Source organism: Dipodomys spectabilis, unplaced genomic scaffold (genome assembly GCF_019054845.1).
Source record: "Dipodomys spectabilis isolate Male_0828 unplaced genomic scaffold, ASM1905484v1 ptg000288l, whole genome shotgun sequence".
Taxonomy (NCBI): Eukaryota; Metazoa; Chordata; class Mammalia; order Rodentia; family Heteromyidae; genus Dipodomys; species Dipodomys spectabilis.
In genome coordinates this window covers 3,092,694-3,112,973 of record NW_024870965.1, presented here as the reverse complement: position 1 = coordinate 3,112,973, position 20,280 = coordinate 3,092,694, and the positions used below count along the sequence as shown (strand labels likewise).

At 41.2% G+C, this 20,280-nt stretch overlaps 1 protein-coding gene across 1 annotated transcript in view; it reads right to left on the bottom strand.

The window, feature by feature from the left end:
* Nucleotides 1-13,952, bottom strand: part of Aspm (assembly factor for spindle microtubules) — a 41,499-nt gene extending 27,547 nt beyond the window's left edge. Inside the window, exons 1-9 of the mRNA XM_042701220.1 lie at nucleotides 13,674-13,952; nucleotides 11,044-11,187; nucleotides 9,109-10,579; nucleotides 6,524-6,628; nucleotides 5,987-6,133; nucleotides 3,954-4,199; nucleotides 2,958-3,025; nucleotides 1,396-1,537; nucleotides 770-900 (exon numbers count right to left, since the gene is read on the bottom strand). Coding sequence (XP_042557154.1) covers nucleotides 770-900; nucleotides 1,396-1,537; nucleotides 2,958-3,025; nucleotides 3,954-4,199; nucleotides 5,987-6,133; nucleotides 6,524-6,628; nucleotides 9,109-10,579; nucleotides 11,044-11,187; nucleotides 13,674-13,952 — 2,733 coding nt within the window. The remainder of the gene's footprint in view (nucleotides 1-769; nucleotides 901-1,395; nucleotides 1,538-2,957; nucleotides 3,026-3,953; nucleotides 4,200-5,986; nucleotides 6,134-6,523; nucleotides 6,629-9,108; nucleotides 10,580-11,043; nucleotides 11,188-13,673) is intronic.
* Between the last annotated feature and the right edge of the window lie 6,328 nt (nucleotides 13,953-20,280).

Genomic DNA, 20,280 nt, shown 5'->3' with positions numbered 1-20,280 from the left:
AATAGTGTAAGAAGATTGTTAGCTTCATATGTATGGCAACTATGTAAGTTCCATATATTTCAAATGTAAGACATGTTTATAAATGGTTCGTGCTGGTTACCAGTGGCTTATACCTGTATATCATTAACTAGCTATTTCAGGAAGCTGAGATCTGAGGATCGCAGTTCAAAGCCAGCCTTCACAGAAATGCCCATGTAATTCTTATCTCTAATTAATTAGCAAAAAAGTAAAATAGCAAACAGTAAAAAAGTAAAATAGTAAATAGTAGAGTGGTAGCCTTAAACAACAAAGCTAAAGGACAATGACCATGCCCCAAGTTCAAGCCCTAGGAATAGTAGGTACACACATAAAAAATTGCTCACAATTAACAATAACTATAATGGCATTAATTTTATAATACATTATATCAAAATTAGGGGAAAATTCTCCAAAGTTAATTCCTCAGCAAGTTACATTCATTGTCAAGTCAACATAAAGAGTAAGGATGGGGATTGGAGATGTGGCTCAGGTGTTAGTGCCAGCAATGAGCAAAAGCATCAGGTACTGAGTTTGCATCAGGTACCCCATTCAAGTCCCAATCTCAGGCAAAATAAGAGTAAAGATGATGCGAACAAGCAGTCAACAGATAGACATGCATTCTATCAAGCAGTCAATAGATAGACATGCATTCCTTTACTACCCCAAAATATATTTTCTACAGAAAATACACCATAAAAAGCATCAGGTATTTCAAATGGGAAATATTATAAAACAAAAGAGAAAACTATACCTTGAATTCAGCATCTTTACAAAAGAGACAAGGGTCATGATCAATAAGTCTGGAAATCTTAGCATGATCAAGGAAGCAGACCAAGAGCAGTAATTTCTTCAGTGTAAACTTGGACAAAGCTTCTTCATGACCTGAAATAAAGACACACAAGTTCACCTATAAAAGGAAGCTTCACCTGAGACTATGGCAGTAACAGGCTAGCAAAAAATTAGGAGCAAAAACAAATAAAACACTGCCCTTATATCAGTACTTATTATTTATGAATCTATTGTATAATTATACAGGGAATGTTCAATTTAATATTTCTATTACAAGGAGATGCCATGTTAACATCAAGAGATTTAGCTGGTCTATTCAGCAAATACATAATAAGCACGTATCATCTTCACATTCCACCCTAGGTGCAACAATGTAAAATAGCAAATTACAAAAATAAACCTCACAGTACTTGGAACCTAGGTAAGAATGATTATAGTGATAGAGAAGCTGATGGAGAACAGTGAGAGAAGGAAGTCGAAAGAGATTGACTTGGATTGGTTTCTTGGGGGAAGTAGAATACAAGAAGACAAATGACTAGAAGACATAATGCCCAGTATAGAAGATGACCTGGAAGAAGACACACTCACCATCTCTATAGAGATGAGGCACAGTGGGATGTCTATACTCAGCTGCTATCTCGGGATTCCAAAGCAAGCGATTCAGAATGAACACAGCCAAGCCAAGGACATCACTATTGTCTTCCAAAGATATGAGTTCTCCATAAATTGTCTGAAAAAAACATCAATGCCAAAGTCAAGATTATGCTGTTTCTCAGAAAGCAAGGAATCCATTGCATCAGTGCAGAGTTGGCAATGAGCTGCTCCCTAAATCCTACGGACATGACACGGCTACTTCACTAGACAACTTCTTTAAACTGCACATGTCTCATGCATTTTTAGTGTTTATAATAGAAATGAAAAATGAGGACTAAAACATTCTTAAGCATCTGCCAAGCAATATTTATTTTTCTCTTAAGCTAAAGAATTATCAAATATTTGCATGTTAGTCAAATTTCACTGTCACTGTGTCCCAGCAAATCTGTTATTAAAGTACACTAAAGGCATGACTCAAGTAGTAGAGTGTCAGCTGTGAGCAAGAAAGCCAAGTAAGAGTGTGGAGTCCTGAGTTCAAGCCCCAGAACCAGCGCAAACAATAAATGAAGATTAACGAAAAAGACATTCATTTTCTACCCAATGATCTTGTTTTCAGCAAGCAATGTGGGGAATGTTAATTCAGCTACAGCTCCAATATTATTTGACATGTGAGGAACAGATGGTTAATATGTAACTTACTGAGTACCCAAAGTAATAAAATAAAAAAATCTTAGCACTGAAACAAGCTATGTCACTATACTTATTCTTACTTTTCTCTGAGTGTCAAGTTATTGATACAGAAAAGCCAGGTGACTACAAAAATCTTCAGTAGCCCTAAATATTCTTCTGTTCTTAACTTGGAATAAATAAAAGTAACAATGAAAGGTAAGAAACCTAGAAGACTAAAAGTACAGAACACACTACTATAAAAGCAATGTGTCTTCCACTAACTCCTGTCAGTAGCTGCTGACTCAAGTAGTTTTAACAAGCTGGAAATTAGAGAGCTAAAACAAAAAAAAGAAACTAGATAAGTAACTCAAACTCTGATGAAGATTTTATGAGAAATTCTCCATCAGAATACCTTGAAAAGTGCTCTGGCATCGGCCTATGAAGGTTCAAGACCTGGCTAATTACGCATTTGGCAAGTCAGCTTAACATCATACCCTTTGTTTTACTAGTGAAAATAATAACACATACCTCACTGAGTTCTAAAGAGTTTAAATTAGAAAAGGTAGGCAGAACAGTTTAGTCTTTTCAACTCTGAAAGTTCAAAAATGAGCTGGCTATAATTGTTTTTACATCTAGCACCACGTATGTATTTTTAAGACTACACAGGTAGCTTACTCTGTAACAATATGGAAATAACATAATGGTATGGCCCAGTCACTTAATGAGTATTATTAATTGACCTTATAACTTATATACAAATAATAAGCAAATGATTTTATAACTTTCATAAGTAAAACCTTATTTTATTAAAGAGCCTCTTATTAAAAGCATGTAAATTAAATATATATAAATATATTTTTTCCCCCAAATCTGAAATACATGCTCACCTCAAGGCCAATTCGAAGCCACAAAGGATTGTATGACAACAGCCAATTCAGGACTTTCTGCCGTTCACCTGAAATAAAATTGTTTAAATCAATAATCAAACAGACAATAAATAAAATTCCAGGGCAAAAATATCGACACAAAAAACAAAAAAACAATCATTACTCAAAAGTAAAGCTGTGTCTCAAGTGGTAGAGCACTAGCCTTGAGCAAAAAGACAACCCAGGGATAGCACCCATTGAGTTCAAGCTCTTAGAACCAGCACAAAATGCAAAACAAAGTCATATTTAAATAAGAAATAATTCTTAAATATATTCAGTCATATGAAAGTCTAGGCAGATATACTCAGCTTTGGAATACAAAAATCTCTTGTGTATAAATACACGAAAAAACTAAAATTAGTGCCTGGAAAAGCTAACTCAATTCCATGTTTATGGCAGCATTACTGACAACAGCCAAGATATGAATGGGTATAAAATCTCCATCAATAGATGAATGTATGAAAAAATGTACTGAGTACATCTACACAACGGAATCCTTGCAGCCTTGAAGAAGGAAATCCTGTCATTTGGTGAAATATGAATGAACTAGGAGGACATATTGTTACATAAAGCAAGCCTGGGACAGAAAGGGAAATACTGCATGATCTCTCTTGTACCGGGAGAGTACCCTGCAGTGTCTGGGGAGATGTTGATTAAAAGAATAAACACTCCAGGTAGGCAAGAAGAATAAACACTGGAGATCTATTACACCATAGAGCACTGTTCATTTGAATTTGCTGAGAGTAGGTGTCCAGTGGCCCTCAGCCCTGTACCCTCTGGGTGCTAGCTGGTAGGTGTTCATTAGCTGGACTGTGCTCTTCATTTCACCATGTATACACACACCAAAGTCACACATTTTGAAGGTACACCACACCTCAATAAATAAGCTGGGGGAAACAAAGTTCTCAGTCTCTAGAGCCTTAAACAATAAACTCAAGATTTCCATGACCATCTTACCCACATCTTTCCAGAGGTGTCTATCTTTTCGAACAAGTAACCGTCCGGCTTCAATTTCAATTTCGAGCCTTTTAATGGCTTTAACCATATTCTCAGAAGTAAACAGACAGCATGCCGTGCGTCGCAACCTATTCAGCCGGCAGCGGGCAGTATAGGCTCTGAGAGACACTTCCTCCTTTGTGGGTGCTTTAGGCACACTTACTTTGTGTGGATTCTCCACGCCCAGAAGAAGAGTGGCAGCATTTACTAGATTAAAAACAAAAGGATAATCGGTTCTAGTTAAACAACATCCCTATACACTCTTAAACTTAGTAATAAAATGCAAATTAAGTCAAATTTCTTCCCTGTGACCTCAAGCTGTCACCATGCAGTAAGCACCTTTGGTCATCCATCATTACAACCCACTGGCTCTACCTGCAGGAAGGGTCCTGAGGTTAGCCACCGTCACCATCCCACAGACGCATAGTTCTCAGCACCATCATCTGTAATTCACACTAAAAAAGGGGTCTAACTGGTTCTCTGTGTCCATATTCTTCATGAATTAACAAAAAGTTAAAATTTTAAGTTGTTTTTGTGCCTTTAACTCAGGGCCTGGGCACTGTCCCTGAGCTGTTGTGCTCAAGGTTAGTGCTCTATCATGTTGAGGCACAACTCCACTTCTAGCTTTTTGATGGTTAACTGGAAATAAAAGTCTTATGAACTTTCCTGCCTACGCCAGCTTTGAACTGTATTCCTCAAATTTCAGCTTCTTGAGTAGCAAGGACTACAGGCCTGAGCTATAAGCACCTGACAGAAATGTAATTTTTTTAAAGTAATTTAATTTTGAAATATTATTTGAAAAAAAAAATTTTTTTGTCTTAGGGATTTGAACTCAGGGTCTCATGCTTGTTAGACAGGTACTCTTCAGTTAAGCCACGCCTCCAGCCCATTTTTACACTGGTTATCTAAGTGAGATATGGTTCCTTTCATACTTGAGATGACAGGTTTGTACCATGATCCTCAACTTCTTCTGTCTGGGTTGCCTGGAATCAAAATCCTTTCCATCTCTCTCAGCCCTTCAAGCAGATAAACACTAGCTACTCAGGAAATAGATCTAAGGATCGTGGTAGTTAAAGCCTGTCTAGGTAAACAAATCTAAGAAACCTTTATCTTTAATTAACAAGCACAAAGCTGGAATTAGAAGGAAGGCTCAAGTGCAGAATGTCACTGAGTAAAAAGAAGTTGAGCAAGAATATAAGTCCTGAGTTCAAACTCCACTACGAACCTGTGTGATAAAGCATTTAATCTTAAGACAAGAACTTAATATTGAACCTTATTTTCTATTGAGGAAAAAAAAAGTCATTCAAGAGCTCATCTAATCCAAGGACTCCTTTAATATAGAAATTCTGTGCTACTTCCCTAAGAAATACAAACCACTCGCTGTCTGCTTGAATACAACAAGAAAAAACACTGTTGTACAAGACTTGTCTCCTCGATAATTTGACAACTTCCTAAAGAGTTTTCAGTATTCGGATCTGAAATTGATCCTGATCATGAACGTCTACACAAGAGCTGCACAAGAGCAAACTTCTTTCTCTTTCAAAAGAAAATGCTGTGCATTTCTACCATGTCCCAACTTGTCCCCACGCCTTAATCTTTCTCTTCCGGAATAAACACTGAAACATCTTAAGAATTCCTCATATGTTCAGAATTCGGGCACCTTTCCCACATACTTCTTTTTTATTGTGAGAATACCATACAGAGGAGTTACAATTACACGGGCAATCCCACGTACTTCTTTAAGGTGACTGACAATAGAGTCAACATACTCCCAATGATCAGGTCACAGATCCCGGATTGCACCGGCGGACCAGAGAATAAAATGCACAAAGAGAAAATAAATTCCAGTATTGTCAGTGCAGAAAAATCTATGTAGGTAATAATAACCATTAGCATTTAGGACAATGAATCCATGACTCATGCCATTAAGTACAAATAATACAATATACATAATTAAGAGTAATATTAAAATCAAATATAAATTTAATATTTACCTTCAGAAACGCTTGTTTTTACCGTGAAGTCATCAGGAGTCAATATAAAATTCAGCCACCAAGTGAAGCCCTGTTCCTGCTTTTCCTTCCAGCGTTCATCATAAAACATATTTTTGGCAGCAAACGGCATTGGGTGCCTGGGCATAGCTATCAATACAGTGAAATGATTGCATTGGAAGATTTCCTTTAAATTATTGTACAATATATGGCAAAAGGCTTTTCTTTACATTAGCAAACGCATCTTTAGAACTGTGAATAATATTTTCTTTTTACTACTTGCTAGAAAGAACTAAAATTATTTTGTTTATGAAATACCTTCAGAGTAAAAAGAGAAAAGATAATTATTTCTTGAATATCTAAAAACCCTAAGTCATCAGGAGTCAATTTCAGTAAAGTATGACAGAACATCCCAATCATAACTTGAATACACACTTAAAACATTCTTTAAGACAAAGCTGACTCATTTCCACTTGCAATACAATTAATGTTTCTTTCAGTGTCACTTTCTCAAATACCTTAAATACAATAAACACTTGCCTGTTTTTAATGGCTTGATGAAGGTCAGATTCGATTGTGCCACAGCAATAACGCGCTTTCTCCTTTTGCTCGTTTTAGAAATAGGTGTTTTAAATACTAATGAATCTAAAATTAAAAAAAAAAAAGAACAGCATCACAAAAACAAGCTCCCCAAGCAGTCAACTGACCTTAAAGTTAAATTTGAGATTTCCACAACCATATTCATTTAGCAAATACTCGGTAACTCCTGTGCTCCTGGTCCTATTGTCGTGAACTCAAGTGGTCAAAAAACACCAGCACCTGCACGTTTCTACAACTACAACCTAGATTCACTTATTCCAGACTCTATGTGAAGTGCAAGGAAAATGCAGAAATGAAAGATATGACCTCAACCATCTCTCAGTCTGGTATGGAAGAAGTTTAGAAGAGGCACAAATGCCCTTGGACACAGGAAGGCTCTAAGGCTGACTCGTAAGATGAAAACTAGGCATACTGCCTGGTGACCGAACTGCAGTAGGATAGCAAAAACCAGGCGAGAAACAGCATACAAGAGGACAGAAGAGGCAGCAACACCAACAGTAACAACAGCTAATACCTGAATACACTGCTATCTATATACCACCAAATACCGATCCCTTACTTATATAATTATCATAGCAAATCTAGGAGTATGAAAATTACCCGTAATTTACATAATTGGGATAATTTACATAGTAAGAGCAATTAAACCAGTGTGGTCAAGGCCATACAAGATAGGGAGTGGCAGGATTCGAACCTGGACTGAACAGCTGCACAGTCTGTATCAGTACTGTCAGCGCAAAAAAATCTATGTAGGTAAAAGTTAGTATCTCCATAAACTTTAGCATCTAGGACAATGAGTCTATGTAGATACATAGGTGTGGCAGGAGTCACAGATTCATTGTCCTAAATGCTAAAGGTCATGTAGGCACTTATTTCTGCACTGAAGGTACTGGTACAGGCTCTGCAACTCTGCCGTCTAGGTTGATGACAGTACAGGTTTTACTCCAGCATAAACTGCTACTGAAGTAAGCAAAGGAGTGTGGGCAGTCAGCAAACTACAAGCTACCATCCAGGATGAGACAGAGTCTAAAATGTTCCTGAAGGTCAAGGGTTAGGGTCAACAAGAAGCTTCCCACTGAGACAACTGCAGGACCCTCCCAGCCGAGGAGGAAGAGAACCAGGAGAGGGGATGGCAAGGCAGGATTCTAAGAAGGCTCAGAGTTCTGAACAGTTGCTAACAGTTCAAGAAGAAGAGCAGACATGATCACTGGATTTACAATTGACCAGATACTCTATTCGTCTGTTTTAAACAACTTTTAAAAGAATTCATATTCTCTTTCTGATAGCTCTCCTCTAGGTACTTATTGGCATACCTTTCTGCATATAGGTAATATTTGAGTGAAAAGGTATTTTCTTGAAGTAAAATCTCAACTGGAACAACACTTATGTTGGCTATTTCCCATTCCTCTCCAATCAGTCTGGCTCCATTCCTGGAACTTTTCTTACCAGGGCCAACAGCTATGGGTTAATCAGGTCAGAACTCTATCATACGAAGAGGAGCATCTGAGCTTCTATTTTCTCAAATGAAACAGGAAGATCATCAGTCCTGAGACCCTGACTGGGTTAAACCTCAGCTACATCACTTATTATTCTGTGACCTTGTGGAAAACTGCTCCATTTCTTAATTCAAAATACTTCTGCATTCATGATACTATACTTGAGGTAATGACATTTACTTCATAAGAATACTGTAAACGTTAAAGAAAGCAACAGGAAAGCACTCACAATTGTGGACACATTTTCAGAAAATGTTAATTACTATTATCAGGCCTGAGAGAAAAGGAAAGGTCGCAGGAGAAAGCGAGAGATGAGACAGCCTATAGCAAAGTGATAAAATATAGGCAAAAAAAAAAAAAAGAGTTGGCTTAATTGAGGTTAGTAATCATTAACAAATTCAGGATACAGCCTGGAGCTAGAATTTTGTGGGAAAACAAGGAAGGGAAAGATGGGTGAGTGAAGGGAGTGATGAATTACTGAATTCAAGCTGTAAGGATGGGATGAACATACCAGAGGTGAGGGAGATCAAGGAACTGCAAGTGTTGAAGGGTATGAAGAATGCTAGTGTGCACCTGTAGAGGAAAAGCTGAAATCATAGAGATGGTGACTAGAGACCAAGAGGCTTTTAAGGTGAATCATGGCCTTAGGAGGTACTGGCCAGAAGCCAGGTTTTTAGAAGACTCTCCTACAAGAGTTTGCCAATCATGTTAGAGTAGTGTGAGAGACAGTATCATATATCAGACTGAAAATTTGGGGAGTAATTATTTAAAACTCAGAATTAGTGCAGAAATTTCAGGAGCAAGCAAAATCTCAAGGTTTCCTATTGAAGAGGATCACAACTATTTCAGAATTTAGTCTTATACTACTATGCCATTTACTCCATATTTCTCTTATCAGATCCCTAACAGTTTAAGTCAACACAAGCTCATCAGCAACAGATTAAGCCAAAACAAAGAGATTTACTAAACCAACACAGGAAATACATCCTTTATGAATACACTTCCCCTAAAGATTTTAACAAAACTCACCAGATTTCTTCCTCAGGCTTAATTTCTCCCTGCTGCAACTATGTTTAGAGACAGGAGTTACCATCTTCTTGTCCTTTCTAACAGTTGATGTTTTAGATTCCGAGGGAGAAAAATGGATTCTTTTAATGTCACACACTTCCGAATGTTGTGTAAGGACGTCCTTCCCATCCAGATCCCCCATGCCTCCATCACTCTTCCGCTTACGGGCAGCCAGAGGAGTGATTTCATGTGCGTAATTCTCCAATTTCCTTTGGCTGGGATCTATAACTGGAATAACTGGAAGATGGAGAAGTGTCTCTCTCTCTCTCTGGTTACCTAGCACCTTTTCGCATTCACCTACCACACTGTTGAGACATCTTCTTGTTTGTGGCTTAGGGACGTCAGTTTGGTTTTCCCTGGCACAGGTGGGCTTCCTTCTAACAACAGTGGCAGTGAGTATCGGGCGTTTCTTAGGTTGTTTGTTGTGGCCTTGATAAGGAACATCTTGAACAGCAGAAAATGCAGGACGAGTCTGTTCTGTACAACTGGAATAGTTTGACTTTGTTTCTACAGGTTTTAATTCTTCAAAAATCTCCTTGGGAGTTTTTGAATGCTGTCGTTCAGGAACACGTAGTAAAACTCCATTTTCTTCCCAATCCCGAGAACACTGCAGGACCTGAGAACTTTCATTTGCTAATGGTTTACCTGTTTGCTGAGATATACATACATGTGGCATGTTATCCTTTACAAATTGACTTGGGGATAAAATAGTATGGATGGACCCTGATTGTAGATCCTGATTTAGCCCATAATTGTCCTTTACAAAAGAATCTGGGCTTAAAATTGCTTGGCAAATTTCGGGTAGGATTTTGGATTCCAAACACACAGGCTTCAAACTGTCCTTCGCAAATGTGTTTGCTGAGATATGTGTCATTAACCCTGGTTCATCATTAGCTGCCTGGCTGTTTTTTACAAAAGAATCTGGACTTATAAAATGTCTTTGGCTTTGTATAAAGTTCAAAGTCGAAGAACAATTTGGGGTACGAATAAGTTTACCATTCTCTTGACTTGAACCAGGAATATTAATGGAATTAAAGCAAGTTTCAGTTATGACTTTCTCATTGAAATGAAAGTCTTTTGAATTACCAGTTCCTTCTACTTGCTCTCCATTTTCAGAGGCAGGAAGAGATGAGTAGGCAGTAGATCGGCGTAGAAAAAGTGGCAAACAGGTTTCTCCATGGCACTCTTTGAAAGCAGGGCTGATAGGTGATATAGGTATTTTATTTTCTTCGAGAGCTAAAGCATTGCTTTTGGTTGGAGAACAGTCTTCACTGGTAGTGAGATTCTCACAAGCTTGCAGGGGGCTCCTAACTCTGGCTCCTTTCTGTGAAACATTAAATGTTTCATTGATATTTTGAGTATTTGAAATCCTTTTATGGTGAGTTGAAGAGACTGGAATTTTCTTCTTGCTAATGGTGTCCCAAAGACTCTTCTGTAAAAATAAGCAAATATGTTGATCAAGTTACAAGATGTTGACTGTTACTTTCATTTTTTTATTTTATTTATTTAGTGCTAGTCCTGGGGCTTGAACTCAGAGCTTGGGTGCTACCCTGAGTTTTTTTTCTCTAGGTTAGCATGTGCTAACACTTGAGCCACAGTGCCACTTCTGCTTTTTGATGATCAATTAGAGATAAGAGACCCATGGACTTTCCTGTCCAAGCTGGCTTCAAACTACAATCCTTAGATCTCAACCTCCTGAGTAGCTAGGATGACAGGTGTGAGTCACCAGTGACATATGTTACTTCCAGTCTATCACTGAAGTAGTACATAAGAATTCTTATATTATTAAACATTTTTCTGAGAGTATACACACAATGACTAAAATAGTATCTTTCATGCTAATTTATTTTATATGAAACAATAATAAAAAAAAAAAAACACAAGGAAGAGAATTACCTTTTTCTTTTTTTGTTCTTCAGCATTCCCTAATAATATAGCTTGGTGTTTCAGGATATCATTAACAACAAATGTCACAATCTCTCTTACTCGGCCCTCTTTCACCGGTGTCCAGGTAACAGAAATAACAATCTTTTCTTTAGGCTATAATCAAAGGAACAAATTTTAAATGATTACAATAATAATTATACAATAATCAAGATACACTATATCCAAATTAGAATAGGGAATAATAGTTATTCATCAATAATCCACAGTCTAAAAGCATTCAATAAGTCAAACATTTTTCCTACTCTCATTTTCCTGCTTATTTCAAGCTAAGGGGGAAAAAGTCACTAGCAGTAGCAGGGTCCAAGCTCATTATATGAAAGCAATGGAACAGGTAAGTTTCCGCATGATTTTTTTTTTTTTTTTGGTTGGTCGAGGGGCTTGAACTCTAGGCTTGGGCACTGTCCTTGCACCCTTCAGCTCAAGGCAAGCACTCTACCACTTGAGCCACAGCTACACTTCTAGTTTTTGAGTGGTTTATTGGACAGAAGAGTCTCATGGACTTTCCTGCCCGGGCTGGCTTTGAACCTCCATCCTCAGATCTCAGCCTCCTGAGTAGCTAGGATTACAGGCGTAAGCCACCGGCACCCGGCTTCCACATCATTTTTATTGGTTTAAAAAAAGCTCGTTATGGGGACTGGCATTCAAGTGTGTGCTTAGCATGCACAAGACTTCTGGTTTAAAAAAAATGTTCTTTATTATGAAAAGTACTTCTACGTCATAACAGCGACCCTACATCATACTCTATGTAAAAAGAAATATAAGTATGTACAACTAATTTCACTCTTCCAACAAACTCCTCTACCCTCCATATCTTAATACAAGTCTTTGCTAAGCAACCATGTTCCAGGCATGAGAGAAGGTACCCCTCCCCCTTTAACAAACTTGTTCAATGCTCACATCCCCAAGAAACAGGTACTATGGTGATGTGTGTTTTGCAGAGGAAATCATGAATGTCCAGACAGCTTCGCCACAGTCAAAGAGTTCAGTCTGACCCCAAGTTCAGACTTTAACATCAATACCACACCGCCTACCACAGAGAATCTGCCAAATACAAAGCCTTGACATGACAAACTTACTTCCTAAGGAAAAAGGTAAGTTTCTGTTTGAAAAGAGAACCAATAAAGCATTATATGCTGCTGGTTAAAATAAAAGTAATATAGAATCTGTTTGTTTGTTTGCCAGTTTTGGCTCTTTTGCTAGAGGCTAGTGCTAAGTCTCATGGACTTTTTTGCCCTGGTTGGTTTTGACTCAACGATTCTCAGATCTCAGTCTCCTAAGGAGTCAGGATTACATGTGTGAGCCATCTGTGTCCAGCAATAATTCAAATTTTACTCTACAATACCAGTCTAGAAACAGTAATTTACTTGTTTAACAAAATAGAAAAAAGTAAAAGCATTATGTAGACAAGAAAGCAATCTATCTTTTCACACAAAAGGACAGCTGCCATTCGCTGTTCATGCAACAAAAAGGAGGGTGACAGGTTCTGAAGTGCAGAGAGCCATTGTGACCATTAGGTGGCAGCTGAACTTAGTCTCCCTTGCTTACTCCTCAGTCTCTCCTTCCGGACCTTAGTAAGTAGCTAGTAAGTAGCTTAGTAAGTAGCTTAGTCAAGTAGCTCAAACCGCTTCCAATGCTTCCTATAAGTTCCTAGGTCCTACTCAAAAAGGACACAGTAGCCACAGAACACCATATGGATTTTGGTGAAGAGACTGAGAATATTACCCCAGGCAATGAGATGCAATGCAATGTTATTTTTTTGTTAATGCAGTTTGTTGGAACATTCATAAAATTAAACTTGATACACCACTACTGCACCCAGAACAAAGACAGAAAAGTGTGCAAGCATTCCGCATGTGTGGAAAACCACCCTGAGGAAGTCTGCCAGCTGTGGCCATTTAGGCAAAACACACGTTCACCAGAAAACGCGGTTGCTCCCTCTGAAAATGGGAACTAAAGAGCAAGCTTAAGACGGGAGGCTGCTGAAATAAGTAAACGGACGGATGGATGGACAGACAGCTAAGATGATGGACAGATCTCACAAATGTATTCGAAATCACCTTTGTAAGAAATGAGAATATTACAGAGTCCGCTCTTGGAAAGGGGGTGACAGTGACCCAGACGCACTGACATGTGACACGGAACCCCCTTGTTCTAGCTAGAGCTAAGAAAAACAGTTTGTAAGCTCCCATTTCCCGCCCGGGGAGCAGGGAACGCTTCCTCGTTCATCCTGATGTGCTAAAACCCTTGCCAAAAATAAGAATAAAAATCAAACAGGAAGTTCAAAAACGGCATCACCTAATGCGTCTAGAACAGCAAGGAACGTGTCTGTTTCTCGGCAACGTCCGTGTACCCGGCGCAAATCGCCGGCCGGGTCCACCCAGAGGTGATCCAGGTAGAGATGCCGTCGGGGATGCGCGGCGCATGCGCACTGGCTCCGGCGCCTGCAGGCGCGACCGTCCGCGGGGTACCGCACACAGGCGTGTACCGCACACACACACAGAGGCGTGTGCATCTACGCCGGGGGCGCCCCGGGGACCCCCCCGCCCCGCCCCGCCCCGCACCGCGGACCCGCGTCCCACCTGCAGCTCGCAGCGGCGCGGCTCCACGCTGAAGCCCCGGTCGGCGGCGGGGACGCGGACGTGCACCTCGGCCGCGTCGTCGTGCGGGTTGAGCAGCAGCAGGGGCCGCGTCCGCGACGCCCCCACGCGGACGTCGCCGAAGGAGACGAAGGGCGACCGGCAGAAGTGGCTGAGCGAGAGGACGGCCGGGGAGGCCGGCGAGGCCGCCGCCGGCTCCCGCCGCTCCGCGCCGCCGCCGCCCCGCTCCCAGCGGCTGCTCGCCGCTCGCCGGGTCGCCATGTCCCGGCCTCCTCCCGCCCCGCGTCCGCGGTGGTGAGCGCGGGGAACTTCCAAGGCAAAGCCGCCGGCCCTGAGCCCTCCGCACCCAGCGCGCGGGGAACGGCGCCCGCGGAGTCCCGCCCGGCTCCCGCCCGGTGTTTTTGCCTGCGTTTAAACTGCGCCTCTCCACCAATGGGCGCCCTCGGGCTCCGCCCCCCCTCGTCGCGACGCAGCCAATCGGGAAGCAGCGGCTGCCAGCCAATGGGGAGGCAGCGCCTCGTTTAAATGTTGGAGCGGCTGCCGGGTGCGGTGCTTCCTGCCCGGGAGGTGTCTCGGAGGCCTGGCAGCGAGGCCCGGGCCACGCCTGCCGCGAACGCAGTCACCGCGGGCGTCCCCGCACAAGCTCCCCCTCGTCCTCCCCGTCCTCCCCCTCCTCTTACCCCTCCTTCCCGTACTCCACCCCCCCCCCCCCCCCCCCCGGCACTGTCCCTTAACCTTTTCTACCACTGAAGTCACAGCCTCATGTCCAGCTTCTCACTGGTCGTTGGATGTGAGTCTCGTAGACTATCCTGGCCAGGCTGGCTTCAAACGGTGATCCTCAGATTTCAGCCCCCTGAGTAGCCAGGAGTACAAGCTCGGTGTCCCAACCTGTTTCCTACCCCCAGAAGACTGGTAGGAAGACTAGATTGATGTAACCTGAGATTCCCATGGGTAAGATTTTTGGTAAGGATCTGATCATGAGGGTTGTATATTAGCATAGAACTATGTGTTGGATTGCTGTGAACCCTTTTCATGTTTATCTCAAACTTGAACCTATGAGATACTTTGCAAGATTGGCATATAGCTACCTAGTAAGTGGAAAGGCCAGAATAGGTACCCAGACAACAGAGTACAGGTGTAGCTACAAGAGACACAGAAAGAAAAATCAAGAGTAGAAAAAAGCAAAATGAAGAAGAATTAGGAATCATATTCAGTGACACCCAATTTGACAATCTGACTTATTGAGTTATCCTAACAATATTTAATCAAAGTTGTTCATAGAGAATTATTTATAATCCTTCATGATTCATACACATTTTAGTAAGAATATAAATATGAATTACGATTATTTTCAAATATACTTAGTTTATATTTACTACTTACTGTGAATGTTATTTATCAGATTAACACTGTAAACAAACCCTCTCCAGACTAAAACACACTGTTGGAACTCCTAATATCTAATTATATAGTGATTATATATCTAATCTATCTAATTATAAAAGTGAAATAATTGTACACATACTATAGCGACATTATTAAGAGTTTCATGTACATTTGCTCTTAATCTTCATAGTAGTTGTTGACTAGCATTGTTTTGAGGAATTAGAATGATCTGTGCTCATAGTTTTTACTTGCTTTTCCACTGCTGCTTTCTGCTAATTTAAAACCTGCTCTTTGCTGTGGGATGCCACTCTGTGTTGGCTATGGCCATGGTTTTCTTACTTTGTGGTTCTCTTTTCCCTAGAAGAAGAGGAGGCCACAGTAGTGGCCTTGTCTCCCACTGCCTCATATATATCACACATAGCGGTAGAGGTCAGATGGACACTGTCTTTACCCATTTCCACCTCTCTGCTACTTATGGTTGCCTTACACCTGGCCACATCTTTACAATAGTCCATTTGTCAACATATCCTCTATTACACTGAATAAGAGTAATATAATTAACCTTGTGACCCTGACTAAGCAGGACTGAAGGTGTGATTCAGAGTGCCTGCCTAGAACAAAGTCTAGCCATTTCAAATCCCAGTACTACCAAAAAAGGAGGAGGAAGATGAGGCAGAGGAGGAGGAAGAAGAGGAGGGATAAATATTCTAGAATAAAGGTGATCCTATTTGAAAAAGCACAAGCATAATTCATGCTAGGGAGGAACAGATCCTGATGAGCTGAGCCACATAGTATCACTGTGACTACTTGAATTACTCCTAGTGGTAACGTGAGACAAGTATACATGGAAAGCAATGTATTCAAAGATCAAGAGGCTGCAGCATTCAGTTGTTATGCCAACATAAAGAATATAGTGCAACCCAGTTTTGCTTGACCATGCCAGACAACACAGAGAGGAGGAAAAATGAAAACCTGTGAAGCAAACAACTAAGGCTATTTTCTGAGAACCAGAAGCCATCCATAAAGCTCCAAAGAAATCCTTCAATTTCTATAGTCTTAGGAAAAATAATGGTCCAGGATTAAACCCAAATATCTGAAAGGAAACTCAAGGGCTGATAGTAAAATGTAACAGTACCATGTAAATGCCCATTGGTGCTAGTTCTTTTAGGCTGAGGTTGAGCAGATTTAAAAGGAGAAGGAATGGCCTGGAGTTCCAATCTGGAATGTTCCCCAGAGGGCCACATCAAGCATTGGTTCTCAGTGATATCGTCGTATGTGTACCAGGGTTTCATAGGTGGGGTCTAGCCATTTGCACCTACACACCAAAAGATGAGTTAAGGGTAAAGGGCAGAGAAAGGAAGTTTCTGATGTGGCATACAGCTGTGGAGAAAAAGCACTTCATCCCATCTTTCCTCAACAGTCATTTGCCTTAGGCTTAAATAGCAAGAAGAATGTGGGTGGGGAGTGAGAAGTCACAGGTGGGTTCTGGGGTCCTGAGTGGCAGTGACAGGTGCTCTGGAAGTGCTTTGTCTCTACATGGGTCAGGTGGAGCATGATTATACAAAATGAGTCGCTTATATCTGCTACCCAGTCTTGTTCTTCCTGGGTTCCAAGATGGCAGCGAAGTAACTGGCTCAGGAACGATGACATAGATATGGAGAGGAGGGACAAATGCTTAGCGTTTATCCTGGGCTTGGATGGTTTGCGCATTCAAGTGAGGACTTGTGCTCCTCAGTAAAAGCAACTGTTGGCACAAGTTACAAATTCATGTCTTGGATAGGACTAGTCCTTCCTCTCTCTCGTTCCCCAGGTAACAAGTGAGTGCACTCTTGCTCTTTCTTCCCACAGGCCTGACCCATCATCAGTGGAAACCTCTAGAAGTGTGAACCCAAATGAACCTCGTCATAGGCTGACTATCTCAGCAGGTATCTATCTTAGTTATAGAAAATGAACCCAGTGACATGTGGACAAAACCGAGAAGGAAGATCACTGTAATGTGTATTTCCAGAAACTTCCCTGGGCAGCAGGGCAGCCCCTTTTCCGGGTCCCACTTTGAGGGACCTGATTCTTTAGTCTTTGGTAACTGCATCAGGAACAAGGACTCATGACTCTGAAAATCTTGCTCAGTTTCTACCCTCTCTCAATCCTCATGAACTCTCCCTAGCCCAGGTTCCAAAAAATAAAATCTGGACAGAAGAACAAGGGAAAGATGTACTATGGGAGGAAATACGCTGCAGACCAAAAGAGTTATGAGACTCCGACAGTCTAGAGTAGATTATAATGGTGTTGGATCAAAGTGACTAGTCTTAAGAAATAATCAGGTCAAATTCGTCTTGGGTGTACTTTACCTAATCAATACATTGAATCAGTGGCTTTAATAGCCTGCGAGGTTCATTCATTAAAGGCTGAACTCAATAGAGCTATACGGTCCAAAAGATGGGAATGGAGAAAATTTGTTTGTACAATCTACTCAGCCAAACCTGCATTAAACCTTACACCACACGCACGCACACACACACACACTCACAGAGAGAGAGAGAGAGAGAGAGAAATGAATTAACCAGGATGACTTAAGAACCCTGGAAAAAATGTGGTGACTGTTCTTTATATTCCAGAAATGGTCTCAGTGGAAGTTTAATGAACATAAGCTTTGTCATCTCCAGAGGAATGACAGGACACACAAGTGGTCAGGGCCCATCAGTACTCACCTGACAAGGTGACACATGCTCACCACGATGTCAAAGATGGAACAATTGAGTCAGGGGTTTGTGACAGTAGCTAACCTTTGGGAATAAGCAGTGTACTGTGGTGCTGCTTGATTATATAAAATACTATATGACGTGTAATACTACATCTACAAAGAGGAAGCCTCATTGAAGTCTGTTTCATGGTGATGTCACAGCCCGTTGTCCAGTTGAGAGGGCCAGTACTCCTTGGCTATAAGAAAGGACTCTGCAACGTACATGCCATAAATCTTCACTTTTTCCAGAGGTAGCTGTAGCCATTTATTAATATATTGTGGACCAAGCGGAGCGAGATGAGACTATCCAGAGGTTTTTTAAAAGACACTAGCTCAGCTTTTCTGCTACACTTCAATGACAAAATGCCACCACAGCCCACAGGTCCTAGCAGGAGATGCTGGAGATTAAGGAATAAATGTACCTCGTCCTGAGTCTTTCTGACAGTGGCTGCTGCCTCCATCCAGCTCCAGAATATAGACTGGGAACCTTGTTAACAGCATTCTCACCCTGGGCTCCAGATCCAAGAACTGAGGGATCTGATAGAACCAAATAGAAAATCCCAAACGTGCCCCCTCCCCTCCTAGACAGTGATTATTCTGAAGGCTTGCCAAGCATTGGAATAGTGAGTGAATCCACATACAAACTTTGCTTTTTCCTTGTTTCCCTTCATTGGAGATACTAGATCCACTTCTGTATAAGTGATTGAATGCTTCTCTAGCTTCTGGGCTAGTTAGCCTTCCTGCCTTTAGTAATACTGTCTGCAGGGAGGGACCTCTGTCTTCTTGGTAGTTCTCAAAATATCAACTGTTGCATTTTTTTTGAAAGATTTGCTAATTCAACCTCTAGAACTGATTGACCTGAAAAGTCATCCCACTTGCAAGTTAGTGTCATAAACACTGGCTCAAGACACCACAGTCCTGAGTTAAAGACAAATGACTTCATTAGGCAAAGAAAAAGTAGGAGCCAGGCTGTGTCAGCATGTCCCATCGATTTCTCCTGTACCCCAAGTCTCATGGGAGCAATACAGAACACCACTGTTGGATGCCTGCCCACCGGGCAAGTGGGTTACGTGAGAAATTCGACTTTGAGTTAGTTTTCGATAGTGGTGTGCGTAGCTTAGAGGATACATCACAGGATCCTTAAGGAATGCCCTGAGAAACAATGTGGGTGAAGTTTAGTCATGACTGCATTCTTGGCAATCACAAAGTCGTGAAAGCCTGTTCAGGGGCTATGGTGAATTGTATTGCACGTTATATCTAATACATCTATGCAGTAAATTGTAAGACTGACATGTGTGTCTGTGTTGTGTGCGTGCCTGATGTCCTTTTAACTAGAGACTATTTGCACATGCACTGTGCCCATGGTGGCTGTGATGGGGTAGAAGCTAGGAAGGAGTTCAAAGAGGAGCTTTCCTTAGCAATGGCGGAGTGCATAACCTTCCGACGGAGGCCAATGCTAAACCTCAAGTGGGACCAACTAACCACTTGTAATACACAGTCTCATTCAACTTTTCCTACTCCCATGATGGAAATATTTTGCCTCTGTGGGATAAAAAGCATTTTCTGAGTATAGTACAGACCCAAGGACTGACAGGAAGCTTTGCCTCTAACCACTGAATCTGTGTTTTCCAAATGTCAAAATTTCTTTGCCTGTCCTCTCTTCAAAAAGGGGAGTTTACCTTGTGTTTCTTTCATGGGAACAGAAGTTGGTAGCTCCTAATGTGGCAGCAATGACGCAGTATTACTTCCACAGTGAGGCTAAAGGTTGAACTTAAAGCCTTGGTTTGTTCTTTCTGGGGGGAAAGAGGGGAATGTAGGATGGGAGATAGCTGCCATATCATGTAGGCAGCCCAAAGGAAAGGCCTTATGATACAGACGGGACAATGGTCACATGAGTGACTTTGGAAGTAAAGCATTCCCCAGAGATTCCAATGCTGATGAACATTTGACTCCAACCTCATGAAAGACTGAAAGACCCACCCAGCTAAACCACTTCCAAACTGCAGACCCTCAGGTCCTTTGAGGTAGTAACTATTTTGTTTTAAGCCACTAAATTTGGTCTGACTCGTTAGTAAGAGAGTACTGTATACAATATAAGCATCAGAGTATACATTCTGCAGAAATGGGCTTCTGGTCAGTTTTCTGGTCTTATAACACATGGAAACAGCTCCTTAATAGCAATTGTCTGCAGAAAGCTCTGTTGTGGACAAGGTGGAGACATAACAAGACTTGTGCACAGTCCAACTGAACACCATTTATGCCTTAACACTAGTGATCATTTCTTCCACAACCAGAATGCACAGATCTGAAAATAACCAGCAGATCTCTGATTTCTTCAAGAAAAATAGTAAGCCAAGCACCAGTGGCTCACCAGTAATCCTAGCTACTCAGGGGGCTGAGATCTGAGGATCATGGTTTAAGAGAGCCAGGCAGGCAAGCCTGTAAGACTCTCTTACATTTACT